This window comes from Leptidea sinapis, chromosome 10 (genome assembly GCF_905404315.1).
Source record: "Leptidea sinapis chromosome 10, ilLepSina1.1, whole genome shotgun sequence".
Classification (NCBI taxonomy): domain Eukaryota; kingdom Metazoa; phylum Arthropoda; class Insecta; order Lepidoptera; family Pieridae; genus Leptidea; species Leptidea sinapis.
In genome coordinates this window covers 11709420-11730174 of record NC_066274.1, presented here as the reverse complement: position 1 = coordinate 11730174, position 20755 = coordinate 11709420, and the positions used below count along the sequence as shown (strand labels likewise).

The 20755-nt window shown below is 33.8% G+C and overlaps 2 protein-coding genes across 5 annotated transcripts in view; one reads left to right on the top strand and one right to left on the bottom strand.

Annotated features, from left to right (window-relative positions):
- Nucleotides 1-2110: 2110 nt before the first annotated feature.
- The window catches only part of LOC126966386 (ATP-dependent 6-phosphofructokinase), a 34400-nt gene continuing 15755 nt past the window's right edge, over nucleotides 2111-20755 (bottom strand). For all 3 annotated transcript variants that reach the window (XM_050810379.1, XM_050810381.1, XM_050810380.1), the window contains exons 13-15: nucleotides 6530-6754; nucleotides 4469-4670; nucleotides 2111-3512 (exon numbers count right to left, since the gene is read on the bottom strand). In XM_050810379.1, the coding sequence (XP_050666336.1) occupies nucleotides 3371-3512; nucleotides 4469-4670; nucleotides 6530-6754 (569 nt within the window). In that variant the 3' untranslated portion in view covers nucleotides 2111-3370. The remainder of the gene's footprint in view (nucleotides 3513-4468; nucleotides 4671-6529; nucleotides 6755-20755) is intronic.
- Nucleotides 8521-13472, top strand: LOC126966381 (uncharacterized). 2 transcript variants are annotated; one of them, XM_050810373.1, is made up of 3 exons: nucleotides 8521-8564; nucleotides 8671-9125; nucleotides 9365-13472. In XM_050810373.1, the coding sequence occupies exons 1-3, from the start codon at nucleotides 8559-8561 to the stop codon at nucleotides 13053-13055; spliced, it is 4152 nt and encodes a 1383-aa protein (XP_050666330.1). In that variant the 5' UTR covers nucleotides 8521-8558; the 3' UTR covers nucleotides 13056-13472. The 2 variants fall into 2 exon arrangements, with proteins under 2 accessions (XP_050666330.1, XP_050666331.1); XM_050810374.1 differs by lacking the exons at nucleotides 8521-8564; nucleotides 8671-9125 and adding an exon at nucleotides 9145-9286.

Here is a 20755-nt window from a genome sequence, read left to right as displayed (position 1 = left end):
CACAGCCCTGGTTCGATGCGTCAGTTAAAGCAGCATCTGACTTCAAAAAACAGGCGTATCGAACTTGGGTTGCGGCGTTGGGCTCAAAGGATCCGAACTGCAAAGTTCTGAAGAGGAAATATAACCGTGGCCCGTGCGACATCGAAGTACGTCGTTAAAATCGGCGAGCAGCTTTCCAGTTACCCGACCGGAATACGCAAGTTCTGGTCGTTGTCGAAAGCTGCTCTTGGTAACTTCAACCAGCCGTCCCTGCCGCCGTTGCACATGAGGAATGATACCCTGGCACATACAGCAAAAGAGAAAGCCGATCTCCTGTGTGCTCTTTTTACCTCCCACTCGACTCTTGACGACAACGGAAAAACACCGCCGACCATCCCGCGGTGTCAGAGCTCTATGCCTGAAGAACAGTTCAGACAGGAAACTGTTAGGCGAGCTCTGTTTTCGTTGGACGTCAGGAAGTCGAGCGGGCCGGATGGCATTTCTCCAATCGTGCTTAGAACGTGTGCCCCTGAGTTGACGCCGGTGCTAACGCGTTTATTCCGGCACTCTTATTCCAAAGGCGTAGTTCCTGAATAATGGAAGTCAGCCCTTGTCCATCCGATGCAAAACAAAGGAGACAGTTCGGATCCGGCAAACTACAGGCCTATTGCTATTACCTCCCTGCTCTCCAAAATCATGGAGAGCATAATTAGCCGCCAGCTCTTGGTATACCTAGAGGGTCACCATCTGATCAACGACCGACAGTACGGCTTTCGCCATGTGCGGTCGGCAGGTGATCCTCTGGTATACCTAACACATAGATGGGCGGCGGCTATTGAAAGCAAGAGGGAAGGCCTGGCAGGTAGCCTAGATATAGCGAAAGCCTTTGTCGTGTATGGCACAAGGTTGGCTCCTCTCAAAACTTCCATCGTTTGGGCTTCCCGAGAGCTTATGCAAGCGGACCTCCAGCTTTCTCACTGGGCGCAGCATACAGATCGTTGTCGACGGTTATTGCTCGAACCCGAAGCCCGTGAACGCTGGAGTGCCCCAAGGCTGTGTGCTATCTCCCACGCTGTTTCTTCTGCATATCAATGATATGTTGGACACCTCCAACATACATTGCTATGCAGACGACAGCACTGGTGATGCCGTATACACGGGCCATGCAGGTCTCTCTCGGGAAATCGTTAACCAGTGCCGGGAGAAAGTTATGTCTTCTATCGAGTCCTCTCTTGAGAAGGTTGCGGAATGGGGTAAATTGAACCTTATCCAATTTAATCCCCAGAAGACTCAAGTTTGCGCGTTTACCACTAAAAAACCCCATTTGTCGTATCACCGCTATTCGACAACACTTCCCTTAAAGCCTCGCCTTGCATCGGAATACTGGGTCTCGAAATCTCGATCGATTGCCAATTCCGTGGCCATCTGGAGGGCAAAGCCATATTGGCTTCGAAGAAGTTGGGCGTCATTAATAAAGCACGGTAATACTTCAAGCCGGCCCACATTCTAGCGCTCTACAGAGGCGCAGGTCCAGCCACACATGGAGTATTGCTGTCATCTCTGGTCTGGCGCACCCCAGTATAAGCTCGACCCATTTGACCGCGTGCAACGTAGAGCAGCCCGTATTGTTGGGACCCAGTGCTCTGTGAACGGCTGGATTACTTGGCGTTGCTTAGAGATGTCGCTTCATTGTGTGTCTTCTACCGCATTTATCACGGGGAGTGTTCCGAAGAGCTGTTTAACCTGATTCCTGCCGCCGAATTCTACCTTCGCACGACACGCCACAAGTTAGGATATCATCCCCCCCATCTGGATGTGTGGCGGTCCTCCACAGTGCGGTTTTCAAGGACCTTTCTTCCACGTACTACAAAGCTGTGGAATGAAGTTCCTTGTGCGGTGTTTCCGGGACGATACGACATGGGTACCTTCAAAAAAGCGCATACTCCTTCCTTAAAGACCGGCAACGCTTCTGTGATTCCTCTGGTGTTGCACGAGAATGTGGGCGGCGGTGATCACTTAACACCAGGTGACCCGTACGCTCGTTTGTCCTCCTATTCCATAAAAAAAAATAGATAAACCTCTGGACCTTTCTTTTAACATGACTATCGAGAAGGGATAATGAAAAACAAAGTTAACTTTAAATATTATATTTTTAAAACAAAGTTTAACAAATGATATAATATGTTAACAAAAAATTATTCAAAAGTGTGCTAAGGTCAGTAATAAGTCCAACTGGACCTATTAATAAATGGTATAAAAATCATTCAATATAATTCCTACTTGATTTTAACGATAATATTTAAGGAAGCATACAATATTCGGCAATAGTGTACATTTAAATAATCAAAACTCACAAATTAGGCCTCAAGAAAAATCCCTAAATATTTATTTTACCAGAACTGATGTTTGCATTTATTTATTACTTAGTGTGTCAATATTATTATTATTATTACGCACATTTAATTTGGATATTAAACATTACTATTCGATTTTAATTGTATTGGTAATAATAATTGGTAGCAGCATATCTTAATGTATATAGATCCAAAGTCCTGATGTTTGTTTCCAGTGAATTCCGAAATGAATGTTCAGATTTTAATGGGGATTACTTCATGGAGTGCAGTTTAGTTCAACTAAGAGATCGGATAATGTTTATTGCGACTTGGGACCCATAATTATTTTTAATTCCAATATTTATTTTGTATGGACATATTTTCTATGAGAGATTTATTGTACAGAACTACATCTGTCGGGTCAGCTAGTAGGTACATAAGTTATAGGACCCGGTAGTGATTAAAGCACTCAGCGAGGCTAATGCACAGGTAATTGACCTAATACTGACATATTCGCAATGCAAACAATTCTGTCAACCTACCATGGTGAGCGGGCGTACGGGGTACTGAACGGTCATTGGTCAGGTAATAACATGTCGTATATAATTGCTACTGACTACCTACTATAGATTTATATTGAGATCTATTTCCTTAATGTCGTGTGTGAATGTCGTTCGTCTTTGCATTGGCGTCTATGGGATATTATGTCTTGCATTAATATTGCACAGTGTGATGATTGATATTATATTAACGCAACACTGTTTTTACATTAAAAAAATATCTAAATATATCTTAAAGAAATACTATTAGAGTATTTAATAATTTCACATAAATATCTACCTTTACATAGCTAACAAGAATAATTTCTAAGCTACATAACACTGTGAGATGATTATGGCTGCAGTGAGTACTAAAAACTCACATTATACTACTAAAGCTACTGTTATATTATACTAAAAAATACATGGATTATGTCTTTTACTATAATAAATATCTAAATAAATTAGTAATACGAATACAGTGTAATACTACACTAATAGAGAACTGACTAGAACATTTTATATAACGTTCTCCGAATCTATTTCTCCTTGCTCCACGGTCATGTACATTCCCTCTTCTTCGTATGTCGAATCGTGTTTGGCTAAGATACGGAGTAACGGTCGCAGCTTCATCCACCATTGTTGTTTTGGAATACGTTGTCTGAAGAACAGTGAAATTATTACATTATTAGATTTTACGCTAAGTTTTCGCCTGCAAAAATTGTAATGTTTTTAAAATAATGTTTTTTTTTAATGAAAAAAAAAATCAAATTGTCATTTTCGAATTCAGTTAACCGCAACGTTCTTTTATTCTTGGCTAATATAAAAACACACGACCGTTAACTGAATTTGTATCCAAAGCATGTGAAAAATGCAAAACTTGCTGTATGGAATATTCTAGTATTTATTTTGCGGTATTTTTTACTGTTGCTGAAAGCTCTACCCAGAAACAGCTGACAATTAATGTTGCTAGTATAAAAAAGTAATTTGAAAGACTCGAATGGCAAAACAATAAGTCCTTTATTTGCTCCAGTAAATGGCCAAGTGAGCTCTAAAGGAATAAATTTTATGAAAATAATTGCCATTTGCAAATGGAAGGCTTTCAGTTCGAATCCAAAGATCAGGCATGATTATTATTGTTCTAGTAATGTAAGGGAGCAGCAGAGTTTACAATTTACAATGCTGTTCCATCGGTGGACTGATGAGTAATAAGCTGAAATTTAAGGGACTGCAGGTAACGGCCAACATCTGAGATATGAAACCATTAGTGGTGTGTACTAACTGTATTCCGCTGCATCATTTTGACCAGCCAATACTACAACTTGGTGACCTTAGCGTGTATCCTGTTATTTACATCAATTCTATTTTAGGATTCTTCAAAAACCCAAAAATTCTGAGTGGCACTACAATTGCGCTCGTCACCTTAAGACATATAAGATGTTAAGACTCATATGCCCAGTCATTTCACTAGCTACGGCACCCTTTAGACCGAAACTCAATAATGTTTACACATTACTGCTTCACGGCAGAAAAAGGCAATATTGTAGTACCCATCATCTAGCCCGCATCTTGTGCAAAGGAGGTGGGAGGCCAAATGAAAGTGAACTTCATCCTTACGCGAAATTAGTCTGGGTCTTGAGTTCCTCCAGTGGTGTAAATTTATACTGTCGCTTGACGATACCGAGGAGGCACGCGGAGTCCGGAGCGGCTCCCTTTCCCTGCTGTATCATCTCTACCAGCCAATGAAGACACTTGGCGGCCATCTTGGTGCCCATGTTGCGGTCGAACGGAGTGGGGGAGCCTCCTTGTTGCATGTGACCTGTTCAGTAAAACCCAAATGTGTTTGAAAAATATCATCACCTAGTCCGTGAAATCACTTGAAACTTTATGAGTGTGTATTGAAAAACACTAGTTTAAAAGGCATAAAAGACATTTATTTTCTCAAAATTGATTCATTTAGAATTATTTTTGATGTCATTTCTAATATTCTAGACACTACTACCGCTTCGGAAACAAATGGCGCTCTGAGAGAGAAGAAGCGGCGCAAGAAACTCTCCCAGCACTCTTAATTTTGGGCTCATTTCAATAAAAATATACAATATTGTACAGTCATATCTATCGCTATAAAATAATCATAATCTTGTTTGAGCTCGTCACTCAGTGTGAAGTACGACAAACCTAGCTCAATTTATATTATAGTAAATTCTTAGATCATTAATACGTCTAGATAGACTATGACATCTGTGCAAAACGTCGAGAAAAATTAAGTTTAAAATTAACCTCTATTTTGAGCAATGCACGCATACTAACACAAAGTGTCATACAAATTGCGAGTGTAAGACGTAGCGTGTGTTTATAATTAAAACAAAACTTAAACTTCTAGATTTATATTAACAAGATTATTAGGTACAGATTAAATATAATGTTAAAGAAGGACGTCTCTCATTACGGCCGGGCGATGGCGGTCTCTCGTATGTGTCGGCGCAGGCTATAAAACTGGTCGCTTCCCCTCTCCCCAGCCGTCTCCTCCTCTCAGCTGTTATAGGCGTTAACAGCGTGTGCGCACACTAAAGTATTACACTTGGCCTGTTTTTTTCGGTTGTATTGTTATACAACATATATTGCTGTTGCAAGAGACTAGACTAGACTAGTAGTCATCTAGACGTATACATTATCTTAGCGTAAATAACTGATATCCTGCTTACTAATTGAAGCTGATTTTGATATCTTAAGAAGTAAAAAATGGAAGAGCTCTTTTTAACAGCAAATCATCGCAAACCAACATTACATGTTTAATAGTTATTTATGCAACTGTTGTATAATAAAGGGTATTAAAACATGAATGTGGGTTTATCACATGATTGTTTTAATACCTAATTATCAATAGTTGCACACAAGACTTTATCTACACTCATAATATGAATCCTCTATAAAAGATTCTGAAACAGTTAGCACTTTTTTTACTTCCTGCTAACATTTAAAAAGGCAGTCCTAGTAACCATTACATCATCCAAACGAGTGTTGTAATGTTGTACTGAATTTCATTACAACACTCGTTTGGATGATGTAATGGTTATTGGGTGTTTTAATGTTGACAATAAGCTAACTGTTTTAGAATCTTAAATATAGGATTTAAAGCATGAGTGTAGATAAATGTTTTTATATTACTGAATGCAGTAATGTAAACACATTTATCAAAAAACGATACCGAACCACCATTAATGATGGAGGAATCTCATTTCCATATTACAGAAGGTATTCCGATATCAAGTATCAATTACATCACGTCGCGGCTTTTCAATAAGTAATCAACAGATTATATTACTCTAAATTTAAAAAAAAATACAGTCCATTCTCATTGGGTACATGTCACCCAATGAGAATATGATACTGGTAAACAATTTTAAAATAGCACAAGTAGTTTAGAGTTTATTCATTACAAACAAAAATAAAATTAGTCCTACAATCTATACTATAATTGTTTGATGCTCTTTCACGCCTAAACCACTGATCCTATCGACATGAAACTACCACCATTCGATGCGAAATTTATCCTAGATGGTGTATGTATTTGTAATAAGACCAATAATTAGATTTAATTTATTTCTATTTAAATTCGCCCAGCAAAGCGGGCGGGAACAGCTTATTATCATAACTGAATCTGATATAAACACTCACCCAAAACATTCATGCGCGCTGTGAACAGCCCCTTCCCTTCTTCAGAGTAGAGTCGGTAGATGAAGTCCGTGTTGTAGTTCTCGTTCGCTTTCTCGTTACGCAGGATGAGACCACGTTGGATGCCGCCCGTCATCTTGGACGCCATGTGGTACACGTCTTGCTGGAGATCCTTTATGGAGAACTTCTCCTCGTAGATATACGCTGCATCAGCACCGCCCGCCAAACCTGTTAATTAAAGTACGCATTCAGGTCAAATAAACTTTATTCAAATAGGCTTCCACTAAGCGCTTTTGAATCGTCACTACAAATATTTCTTTTAAATTACTGAATTTACCATATGTTCGTAAAAAGAACATACAAGAAACTCGATGGCCACTCTTTTCAATCACATATGGTATTCTGCAATGGCTGTAATATACATAATAAATTATTTTGTAAGGTACTACAGCCAATATATGAGTCGTGTTTAAATAATATAAATTATTTAATGAAAAATAATTATCAAAATCCGTTCATTCAGTCGAATGTTTGTAGGGATACCTAGGTAATAAAAAAAACATACCGACGAATTGAGAACCTCCTCCTTTTTTGAAGTCGGTTAAAAAGTAATAAAGAATTAAATGTATGAGCTCGAACTCATTGTTTGTGTAAGGATGCATCGTGAACATGATGGTCGTGATCACTGTCACAATTAGTAATTGCATCCAACAAATACAATGATTTAAGTAGTAGGGATTCGCCGGTTCTGGCTCACAGTAGTAGGGATTCGCCGGTTCTGGCTCCTCGATTCTGGCTCACTTGCTCGTGATGCCTACTAAAAAAAAAAAAAAGAAGTTTGGTGTCAAACTGGGGGTTTTGATGTATTTCCGAGTGATTGCGCTGATCCGTTTTTCGATATCTCTTATAGTTTCAAAGTTAGCTTTTTAAATTAAACAGATCCATAATCATTAATAATCACTGGTCATTTAGCTAATGATTGGTGAGCGACTCAATGTCTAAATTTCCATGAACGTGATACAGGTAATTTACTAATTACCTCTACCACATTCGTTACTACGATTAAAAAGACAGTTTCTGTATTTATTATTTATTTTTAAAACATGATTTAAATAAAGTATATAATAAAACATCATTGCAGATTGTATCATTTTCAAAATATTTGATGAAATCATTCAAACTCTTCTTATTAAACTTAAAGTATAGATACATTATGCAGTACTCGCCACACACTGCGGTATATTCATTCTGTACTCTTGCAGTATTGTAGTTATACATTCTGCAATTCCTTTGTAAAAACATCAGCTGGAATCCCTGAGGTGGACGACCATATGAATCGAAGTATTGTCCAATACCCTGCTCATCAATGTGTATTGCAACCCAGTGAGTGCCTGGCTTATTATCACTATCTAAATTGCTGACAATATAACAGGGCGTTACAACATATATCGGCAATCGGTTTGCCGCGTAAACATTATTTTTAATACTGGGATCGATTTTGTTCAAATAATTCTGTATCTCGATTGTATTCATATTAGTTGAGAACAGGGTCTTGTCAGTTGCGATGATTGAATAGTTATGTGGATCATAATAACATAAGCACTCAATAAATAAGGCTTTAATGTATCTTATTCATGTATTTAAAACTTATATGGTTACAATAAAACAAAATATCATTACAAGCGATTCAAATATAAATCTATGAACATTTGATGAAATTATATTTTCATCAATTTTATTATAATATAAAAGCTGATTGAAAACGAACTTTGTATCTACATACTTACGTAGTCATTAGTACAATCTGGAAATGTTGACTCCATTAAACTATCAATAATTGAACTTATCATTTAAGTGCCATTATGTTTCATCACAATATTTAAAAACCAGTACTAATCATAAACAAATTTACTTTTACGATATTTTAGTATAAAATGCTAGAACTGTTCAGAAAAATAATCATTGAAGTGGCGTATTCAGTCAAATTATTATATATTTTGTGTCTTGTGTAATTGTTGAGTGATTTGCTGCAATGGAGGTAAGTTTTATCTATTATTCACTTTGAAATTAAAAAGTTATATCATTTGTTATATTAAGATATGTATGTATAATACTATTCTAAAGCAGTCTTATTGTTGTTGTAGAATGCATTCAACCCAACAATGGAAGAAAATACATATAAAACATTTTACTATCCCTTGTCTGAAGATAGTCAGGATTCATTAAAAGTTCCTCAACTTAAATCCTTGAAGAGGGCCAGCTCAAATGAAAATATAGATGCATTATTCGAAGTGAAAAAAACAAAACAAAAGAAAATATCATCATCAATATCCAGAGCACAGGATAATGGAAGTATTTACATTACAACTAATGCAGATGACGGAAGAAATGCATCACATTTGGTTAAAATAGAAATCTATGATCTCAATAAAATAAAAAACACGCCTGCACAAGAACAATGGAAATACGCTGATTATAGATTAAAATATTATACAATCGACAATAATGAAAGTTATAAGGACATTAAAAAGATTTTATACAATGTTACGAAGAAAATTTTAGAAACAGAAAATTATAAGAAATATAATTTTAACAATAAGTAGGTAGCTATGAAGAAATACATAAATATTAGTTCAGTTTAGTTATTAGTTTATTTATTCTCTTATACAAATAATATTATTATATTCTCATCATTTGGAAAATTAAACATAACGATATGGAACTCTGCTTTGTATGTAATGAGGTTGAAAAAATGATCAAGTGAGTTATTTTCTTTGTAAATTATTTAGTATTATATTATTGATGAAATGTGGCTAATATCATTCACTTATGTTGTAGTCAACCTGTTCTACAAAGTGGAGGAGGTTTTAAGAGAAGAAGTGCAGTATTACAAGACAGTGAAGACAATGATACAAGTACAAAGAGAGGAAGACAAGGGGAACCATCCACATCATCGGGGCTCACCAGTGTGAACGATGAAATGGTGAACTGTTCTTTATGTCAAATCTTAATACGGAAAAGATATTATGCAAATCATCTTAGAAGTAACCTCCATAAGAATAACGTAATGCAATTACATAGTACTTTAAAAAATGTCACAGTACACGAATCGGCTTTTGGTAATAGAATAATCTCATATAAAATAAAGAGTAAATCCAACCAATTACAAACATTCGAAACACCAGAAATGTTTTTGAATTCTATTAAAAATGAAATTATTTCACTATTTGAGGAATCTGTTCGATTGCTTACAATTTTTAAAGTTAATTTTATTCTGCACGCTAATTTTGTTCAAGAAACAAAAAATATTTCTAATGAATTTGAATTTCAAACATGTAGTTATACTATAATGCAGGGTGAGGATTTAAATTTTTTCTTTTCGTCCTTATGTGATATGTTGATGACTAAAATTAGCACATTTGAGAAAAAAGATAGTGGTTGGAGTCTTAAGAAAATAAATGCATTAGACATGAATATAAACAAATTCAATCCATTACGTGGAAAATCATACATTGAATTACCTAAAGAAATCAAATTAAAAAAAAGTGTTATAAATGTACAAAACTCGGATGATTTATGCTTTAAATGGGCTTTGCTTTCTGCATTATATCCAGTTACTAAGAACTCTCAGAGAGTTTCATCTTACAGTAAATATTCAAATAAATTAAATTTTGACGGAGTTACGTTTCCTGTTAAAATGACAGATATACAAAAAGTAGAAAGGTTAAATAATTTAAGTGTAAATGTTTTTGGTCTTGAATACAATTGTAAAAAGAAAGTACATGAATTAGTTGGTCCATTGTATTTAACAAAATCACGGAAAATTGTTCATATCAATTTATTATTTATTTCGCACGGAACAATTAATCATTTTTGCTACATTAAAAACCTATCGCGTTTAGTAAGTGGTCAAATTTCAAACCATGAACATGCAATCTACATCTGTGACGGTTGTCTTTTACACTTCTCAACAAATGATAAGTTATCAGCCCATCAATTGAATGATTGTTGTCATATTAAAGTGGAATTGCCTAGTACAGAAAAAACTTTAAAAGATTGGTTTGGACAACCAATTTCAAACAATGTCTTAAAATTTGATAAATTTAATAAGATGTTACAAATACCATTTGTTATATACGCGGATTTTGAAGCTTTCCTTAATCCAATTCAGACATGCTTTAACGATCCATCAAAACCTTATACAACTAATGTTCACAAACACGAAGTTTATAGTTTTGGGTACTATATCAAATGTTCATATGATGATAGTTTATCAAAATATGAAACATATAGTGGTCCTCATTGTACTCATGTCTTTATGAATCAGTTGTATAAAGATTTAGAAGTGATTTGCACAAAGAATTCTTTTGTCATAAGTCCAAAGCCTTTGACTTCCAATGATAATGAAATTATTTCGCAATGTAAAGACTGCTTTATATGTCAATTTAATTTAAATGGTGAATGTGCATTATACTTTGACTCGCATACAGGACATTTTAGAGGAGTTGCACACGAAGTATGTAAGACAAAGTTTAGAATCCCCTATCACATCCCAGTTTTTTTACACAATCTTAGTCAATATGACTCTCATTTTATTGTTCATGCATTAAATTCTATTGAAGGGGAAATTGATATTATTCCACAAACGAAAGAAAAGTACATTTCTTTCACAAAAACGATAAAATTTAATAATCATAAAATTCAATTGAGATTCGTTGATTCGTTTAAATTTTTGCCTTGTAGTTTAGACAAACTTGTTCAAAATTTGATGGAGGAACAATTTCAAACATTAAAATATAATTTTCCAAATAATAATGATTTTTTACGTCTTAGAAAAAAAGGAATTTATCCATATGAATTTATGTCATCACATGATTCCTTAAAACTTTCAGCACTCCCTAGTCGCGATAAATTTTACAATACATTAACCGACACACATATTTCCGATGAAGATTATGAACATGCCAAGGATGTTTGGCAACACTTTCATTGTCAAAATATGTCAGATTATTCTGATTTATATCTTAAAACCGATGTTTTACTTTTAACAGATGTGTTTGAAAATTTCCGAGCCTTATGTTTGCAAACATATGGTCTAGATCCAGCTCATTATTATACAGCACCTGGGTTAAGTTGGGATGCTATGTTAAAATGCACAAAAATTAAATTAGAATTACTTCAAGACTTTGAACAAATAGCTTTTATTAGATCGGGCATTCGAGGAGGTGTATCTCAATGTAGCAATCGTTATGCCAAAGCAAATAACAAATATATGCGAGAATATGATAAAGACACACCAAACTCATTTTTAACTTATCTTGATGCTAATAACCTTTACGGATGGGCCATGTCTCAATTCCTTCCTACAGGAGGTTTTGAGTGGGTAGATGTCACAACTAATTTTGATGTCCCTGATGATTATGAATATGGTTTTATTTTGGAAGTAGATCTAGAATATCCTATTGAACTGCATGATTTACATTCTGACCTACCCTTATGTCCTGAGAATATATGTATTGGTAATACAAAAGACATAAAATTAGTTCCAAACCTTCGTAATAAAATTAAATATGTGATTCACTACAGAAATTTAAAGCAATGTCTGACAATGGGTTTAAAATTACAAAAAATTCATAGAATTTTAAAATTCAAACAATGCGCATGGTTACAATATTATATAGATTTAAATACAAACATGCGTAAACTAGCCACATCTGATTTCGAAAAAGATTTTTATAAATTAATGAATAACTCAGTGTTTGGAAAAACAATGGAAAATATCGAAAAAAGAGTAAATGTAAAATTATTGAGTCATTGGGAAAATCAGGGTAAAATTCTAGGCGCACAAGATTTAATTGCTAAGCCAGAATTCCATAGTTTATCTATTTTTAATGAAAATTTGGTTGCAGTTCAATTACGAAAGACGAAATTGTTCCATAATAAACCTATTTATTTGGGATTTTGTATATTGGATATTTCTAAAACTCTAATGTACGACTTTCACTATAACTATATGTTTAAAAAGTTTCAAAACAAATTAAAATTATTGTACACAGATACTGATAGTTTAATATATCAAATTTTTACAGATGATTTTTACAGAGATATAAAACCTGATTTACATTTGCGTTTCGATACCTCTGACTATACAGAAAAAAATATATTTGGCTATCCAAAACTCAATAAAAAGAAGTTAGGCTACTTTAAAGATGAAAACAATGGTAATATATTTAATGAATTTGTAGGACTTAGATCTAAAATGTATGCATTAGATGTTGAGGGAAAATTCACAGCTAAAGCTAAGGGGGTTAATAAAAGTGTTACTAAGAATATGAAAATGGAAAATTATAAGACTTGCTTATTTGAAAATAAGAACGAATATTGTTCAATGCTTAGATTTAAGTCAATAAAGCATAATATTTTTACTCAAAGAATAAATAAATCTAGTCTGTCATTTAATGATACCAAACGGTACATTTTACCGAATAATATTGATACATTAGCTTGGGGTCATCATAAAATAGAATAAATATTATATTAAATTTTAAGAATAAATTATTATAGTTTTAAAAAACCAAATGAGAGATTATTGTATTTAGATGTATAAGTTGCGGAGTAAAACATGATGTACTGTATATTGTTTCAATTATCGATTTTTCTGTTTAAATAAATGGTGGTTTAATAACAGATTGTTTCATTACTATACTAAACCTTAACACACATAGACGTAGTAGATAATGCATCATTTCAATCATCCATTCACTGCAATAGTTGCTGGTCCAAGTGGATGTGGAAAATCAGTTTTCGTAAATAATTTTATAAAATTTTTGAATGATATCTGTGATACAAATTTTACCCAAATCACCTGGTGCTTTGATGAAATGCAGCCTTTATATAATCTCAACCACATTAATTATCTTCAAGGTTTACCTGATTTATCTATGTTTGACGGAAAAAATCCTCAACTTGTAATAATTGATGACCTGATGAGGGAATCAGATGGTCGTATTGTTGATATATTCACGAAAGGAAGTCATCATAGAAACTTAAGTGTGTTTTATTTATCTCAAAATTTGTTTCATCAAGGTAAAGGACAAAGAGATATATCACTCAACTCAAGTTATATAATATATTTCAAAAATCCTCGAGATAAAACCCAAATTCGATACTTATCTCGTCAAGTATTCCCTGAAAATCCGAAATATTTGGAAGATTCTTACAGAGATGCTACCAATGAAGCTCATGGTTATTTAATGATTGATTTGAAACAAGAAACAAATGAATTGTGTCGCGTTAAGACAAAGATATTTCCATCCGATGGATATTGCACTGTTTATGTACCCACAAAAGGGTTTAAATATGGTAAGAATCAAGAAATTTCGATCATTTATAAATGATGCATAGACGTTTAAAGACGCATAAAGATTTGTTAATTGCTCTACATAAACTGAAGCCAAAATATCAAAAAGCTTTATTAAAATCATGTAACAAAACAGAAATAAATTACATTTGTGAATGTATTCATAACGTACTGCGGGGTAACGTTGAATTGGCCGAGAAAGAAAAATCTAAATTAAAGAAATATAAAAATATTCTTCGAAAATTGGTAAGAAAAGGTACGAATAAAATTAGAAAAAATATAATTGTACAAAAAGGAGGTTCATTTCTACCGATAATATTGGGTTCTATTCTAAGTGGGTTGATTAATTCATTTATTTAAGAAAATGGATAATGCTAAAAAAATGTTACTTATTGAACCATCATTATTGGAGAAGTTAAAACAACCCAAAGAAAATGATACGCCAAGATCTCGATTAGATACTGATATGCAAAATATCTTAAGCAGTGACATAGAAGATCGAAAGAAATGTATTTTATATTTGCAAACCCTTCAAAGATATCTAAACTTCGTCAAAGAGGATCGACAACCATACCACATACCACTTATAAATGATAATGATTCATATATTGGTTTTAATCAAAGTCATAATGAAATCGATACTGATTATATAAATCATGATGTGAATAAAATAAATGTAGTTCCTTCTCAAACATCAGTGGAGGTTAACAAAAATATTGGAGAAATATACACGAGCTCTGAAATACTGAAACTAATACCGAAAACATATGCTAAAAAAGGTGAACTTTTACTAAATTTGATTTCCTTGAATAAAAATAAAATAAGCTGGGATGAATCTGGTACCGTGATTATAGATAATGAAAAAATACCTGGGAGTAATATTGTGGACTTGGTGAGTGATTCCTTGAGAGCTCTTCAGAAAAGTGAACCTATAGGTTGGGAAAAATTCGCAACAACTTTAAAGGAAATAAAAGTACCACTCACTTATATCGGGAACCCAAAGCGATTGGATTTTATAAACCATTTGCAATTAAAAGAGGTTGAAGCTAAATCAGTACCTGACGAAGAATTTTCTACACCAACAAGTAATAAGTACACAGGGAAACTAAAAAAAAGATCGGACTGGGAAAAATGGACCCCATATTAGAAATAAATAAAATTTATTATGATGCATCACATCCTGCTGGCTACAGCACTATTGATAAATTGTCAAAAGCAATGAAGGGTAAAATGGACAGAAATAGTGTCTTAAAGTGGTTACAATCACAAGAAACATATACATTACATAAACCTGTTCAAAGAAAATTTCCTCGTAACAGATATATTTTGTCTAATATTAATGAGTTATGGCAGGCCGATTTAAGTGATATGAGATCTTATTCTGAATATAATGATGGTTTCAAATACATACTTTGTGTTATTGATGTCTTTAGTAAATATGCGTATGTTCGAGCAATGAAAAAGAAAAACTCTGAAACAGTTAAGGAATGCTTTGAAAGTATTTTTGCTGAAGCTAATACTACACCTACACATATACAGTCTGACAAAGGAACTGAATTTGTTTCCAAATATGTACAAAAATATTTTAAATTAAAAAACATAAATTATTATACAACCAATAATCCAGATATTAAAGCAAGTATTGTCGAAAGATTTCAGAGAACTCTTAAAATGAAAATGTGGCGCTATTTTACACACAAAAATACTCATAAATACATTGATGTTTTACAAGATCTAGTGCATTCATATAATCATAGTTTTCATTCTAGTATAAAAATGTGTCCATGTGATGTTAATAATACAAATATAATGAGTGTATGGCGAAATTTATATGATAGAGAAAGTAAGATAAAAACATCAATTAGTATGGTGAATCCAAGAATTCACGTTGGAGATTATGTTAGAATAACAAAACATAAACATATTTTCCAAAAAGGATATGAATCAAATTGGAGTGACGAAATATTCATCGTATCTACTATAATACACCGATCTCCGTTTGTAGTATTTACTTTAAAGGATTTAGAAGGCGAAGAGATAGTTGGTACTTTTTATGAAAAAGAGTTACAAAAAATCATATTCGACCCCACTACTAAATACAAAATAGATAAAATAATACGCTCTCGATATACCGGTAACAGAAAAGAATTGTTGGTGAAGTGGAGAGGTTATCCAAATAAATTTAATAGCTGGATATTAGCTTCTACTTTGAAAAAAATATGAATAAAGATAGTTTTTATTTAACTTTACTAAGCAATAGTTCTATGGATTATTTTCCTGATAATACAACAACATTATTTTCTACGAAACTGCCAAAACCAACAATACTAGAAGGTGAATGGAGGGTTGGAGTAGTAGAATTTCAGTACCCATGCACTATGTTCACCGTTCAAGAACATGAAAACATTATTTATATAACAAAGTTGATGCAAGTACCCAATGAAAGTAAACCGTCATATGTTTATTACAAGACACATATTCCAGCCACAAATTACGATAACATAAATCATATTTTGATGGCACTGAATAACACTCGAGAAAAAATTAAATTTAAGTGCGATGAGGTTTCAAGGATTGTAGTTGCTACAATAACGGATGAATCCATAAAATCTGTAACTCTATCACCTAAATTATGTCTTCAACTAGGGTTCGAACCAAACAGGAACCTCGTTGAAAAAAATTTTGGAAAGTGTCCAGCTAATTTGCATTTGGGTTTACCGTCTCAATTATTTGTTTATTGTGACATAGTGGAGCCTCAAATCGTTGGAGATGTTATGACACCCCTTTTACGAATAATACCATTGGATCCCTCAAAATACATATATGGAGCGTACAAAATGCACGTTTTCTCTCCTCCCCATTACCTACCTGTGATGCGTAGAGAATTTGATACAATCGAAATAGATATAAGAACAAGCACCGGTCAAAAGATACCATTCCAATTTGGAACAGTGTGCATTAAACTCCACTTTCAAAAATTATAATGTACGGCAAACGTGATAATATTTCATGTCCATATGAACACTATTATACTCACCAGGCCGGATCGGGTATCGGAGTTATTTATAAAGGAGCACCGTATCAAAGAGGTCATGGAATCGGAAGTTTTCTTGGGGGGCTGTTTAGATCTATTTTACCACTACTGTCTAGTGGTGTTCGAACTATTGGTAAAGAAGCATTAAGTACCGGTGTAGGTATATTATCAGATATGGTTAATGCACGCCCCATGGAAGATTCAATAAAAACTCGTCTAAAAGAAGTCAGCTCAAATTTGAAACGAAAAGCCGATGCTAAAATAGATAATATCAACATGTTTGGATCTGGGTATATAACAAAACGAAAACGTCGTTCTGCGATCATTCCATCATTGACTGCGAAAGCGAAAGCTATTAAGAAATTAAAATTGAATCAAAAACAAATCAAAGATATATTTACTGATTAAATATGTCATTTTTACATAGTCAGTCTTGTGAATGCATTAAGTCCGAATTGGATTTATTTGCATTACCATCAACTCAAACTAGCATCGAAAGTGGACTATGGATTCATTATAAGCCCATTTCATCACTTGCTGATGATGGACCAATAGAATTTCAAGTACCTGGGGCAGGTGATGACTATGTGGATTTATCCCATACTTTACTCCATATAAAAGCTAAAGTTTTGAATCAAGATTATACAAAACTGACAGTACCGACAGTTGTGGCCCCAGTTAATAATTGGTTACATACACTTTTCAGTCAACTTGATGTATATTTAAATCAAAAACTTGTATCGCCACCGAATAATACATATGCATATCGAGCTTATATTGAAACTCTATTGAATTATGCACCTGCTGCAAAAGAATCTCATCTCACTTGTGGTCTATGGTATGAAGATTCAGCTGGAAAAATGGATGCAACTGATGAACAAAATAAAGGATTTATTAAAAGACAAGAATTGGCTAGTGAAAGCAAAGAAATAGAAATGATAGGACATTTACATGGAGATTTATTCAATCAAGAAAAATTTTTGATTAATGGCGTTGACATGTGCGTAAAGTTAGTTCGTTCTAGAGAAAATTTCAATCTCATGGCTTCATCAACTGACCATAAATTTAAAGTGTCTATTACAGATGCAACTCTTATTATTCGAAGAGCACGAATCAACCCAACTGTGCTACTTGCACATCAAAAAGTTTTATCATCTACTACAGCAAAATATCCAATCACGCGAGCAGAAGTCAAAGTTTTAACTATACCATCAGGCATTCAGGGGAAAACCCTTGATAACATATTCCTTGGTCAAATACCCAAAAGGTGTATAGTCGGTTTTGTGAATAATGCATCCTTTAATGGTAGTCTCACAAAAAACCCATTCAATTTCGAAAATTATGATATTAATACATTTTGTTTATACATAGATGGACAACAGATACCTTCAAAAGCCTTACAGCCATCGTTTGACAATAATATTTTTACTACGGTCTATCATACGTTATTCTCAGGAACAGGTATACATTTCCTAAATGAAGGCAATGGAGTATCAAGAGAGCAATATGCCAAAGGGTTTTGCTTGCTAGCCTTCGACTTAACACCCGATTTATCAGCAAATTCTTCAAGTCATTGGAATCTTATAAAACATGGTAGTGTAAGATTAGAAGTTCGTTTTGAATCAGCTCTTACACAAACAATTAACTGTATTGTTTATGCGGAATTCGATAATGTTATTGAAATTGATAAAAATCGTAATATTTCTGTAGATTACAGCAGTTAGAATATAATAATTAATGTTTGAATCGTTTGTATCCTTGTGTATTTTTTATGTTGATTAAATACTAGATTACCTTATAAATTTATATAATAAAAATATGTATATAAAATGATATTTTGTTTTATTATGGTGAAACATAATGGCACTTAAATGATAAGTTCAATTATTGATAGTTTAATGGAGTCAACATTTCCAGATTGTACTAATGACTACGTAAGTATGTAGGTACAAAGTTCGTTTTCAATCAGCTTTTATATTATAATAAAATTGATGAAAATATAATTTCATCAAATGTTCATAGATTTATATTTGAATCGCTTGTAATGATATTTTGTTTTATTGTAACCATATAAGTTTTAAATACATGAATAAGATACATTAAAGCCTTATTTATTGAGTGCTTATGTTATTATGATCCACATAACTATTCAATCATCGCAACTGACAAGACCCTGTTCTCAACTAATATGAATACAATCGAGATACAGAATTATTTGAACAAAATCGATCCCAGTATTAAAAATAATGTTTACGCGGCAAACCGATTGCCGATATATGTTGTAACGCCCTGTTATATTGTCAGCAATTTAGATAGTGATAATAAGCCAGGCACTCACTGGGTTGCAATACACATTGATGAGCAGGGTATTGGACAATACTTCGATTCATATGGTCGTCCACCTCAGGGATTCCAGCTGATGTTTTTACAAAGGAATTGCAGAATGTATAACTACAATACTGCAAGAGTACAGAATGAATATACCGCAGTGTGTGGCGAGTACTGCATAATGTATCTATACTTTAAGTTTAATAAGAAGAGTTTGAATGATTTCATCAAATATTTTGAAAATGATACAATCTGCAATGATGTTTTATTATATACTTTATTTAAATCATGTTTTAAAAATAAATAATAAATACAGAAACTGTCTTTTTAATCGTAGTAACGAATGTGGTAGAGGTAATTAGTAAATTACCTGTATCACGTTCATGGAAATTTAGACATTGAGTCGCTCACCAATCATTAGCTAAATGACCAGTGATTATTAATGATTATGGATCTGTTTAATTTAAAAAGCTAACTTTGAAACTATAAGAGATATCGAAAAACGGATCAGCGCAATCACTCGGAAATACATCAAAACCCCCAGTTTGACACCAAACTTCTTTTTTTTTTTTTTAGTAGGCATCACGAGCAAGTGAGCCAGAATCGAGGAGCCAGAACCGGCGAATCCCTACTACTGTGAGCCAGAACCGGCGAATCCCTACTACTGATTTATTAACTATACACCAACAACAGAACCCGTTCACGAGTTGACGCATGGACCAGCAATCATTCCCTTCGCACATATTTGAGGGAAGCAGACGACCCGGCACACGATACCGCATTACAAAATTAAAGGCATTTTCTCAAAATTGATTTTATTGGAATTCTTTTTGATGTCTCTTCAAACTACCACCGCTTCGGAAATATGGCGGTCTGAGACAGAAGAAGCGGCGCAAGAAACTGTCCCAGCAATCTTTTTTTGCTGTCGTTTTATTAAAACATACAATATTTATTATTTTTAGTTTGTTGGACCCCACAAGATGGACCGACGATCTGGTCAAGATCGCCAGAATACGGATTGGATGAGGGCAGCGCAGGACCGATCGTCGTGGAAATCTTTGTGGGAGGCCTTTGTCCAGCAGTTACCGTCTTCCGGCTGATGATGAGATTATTTTGAGTACTGAAAATATACCTACCGTAGGTATACATAAATATATCGCGCGGGGACCTTGAGTTAGATATGCAGTGGGTTGTCGATCGATCGAATCGATTACAATTATAATCGACGTGCGTTCTGCTTTTACTCCAGTCATGCTCATGGGTACATATTTCGGTTAATGAAACCGAAATATGTACCATATTTCGGTTTCATTGTTTCGGAGAATCATAAAAGATTTGGAATAATTCAAAAACCAAGTACAGGTCATGGCTACTAGAAATACGGTAAAAGTTAGACATAACACTTAAATTTTGAAAATAAGATAAAAAAGAAACAAAGAACTTAAATATTAAGATTAAAATATGTACAAAAATTAACTGTCGAATAACTTCATTTCAGATTAATTTT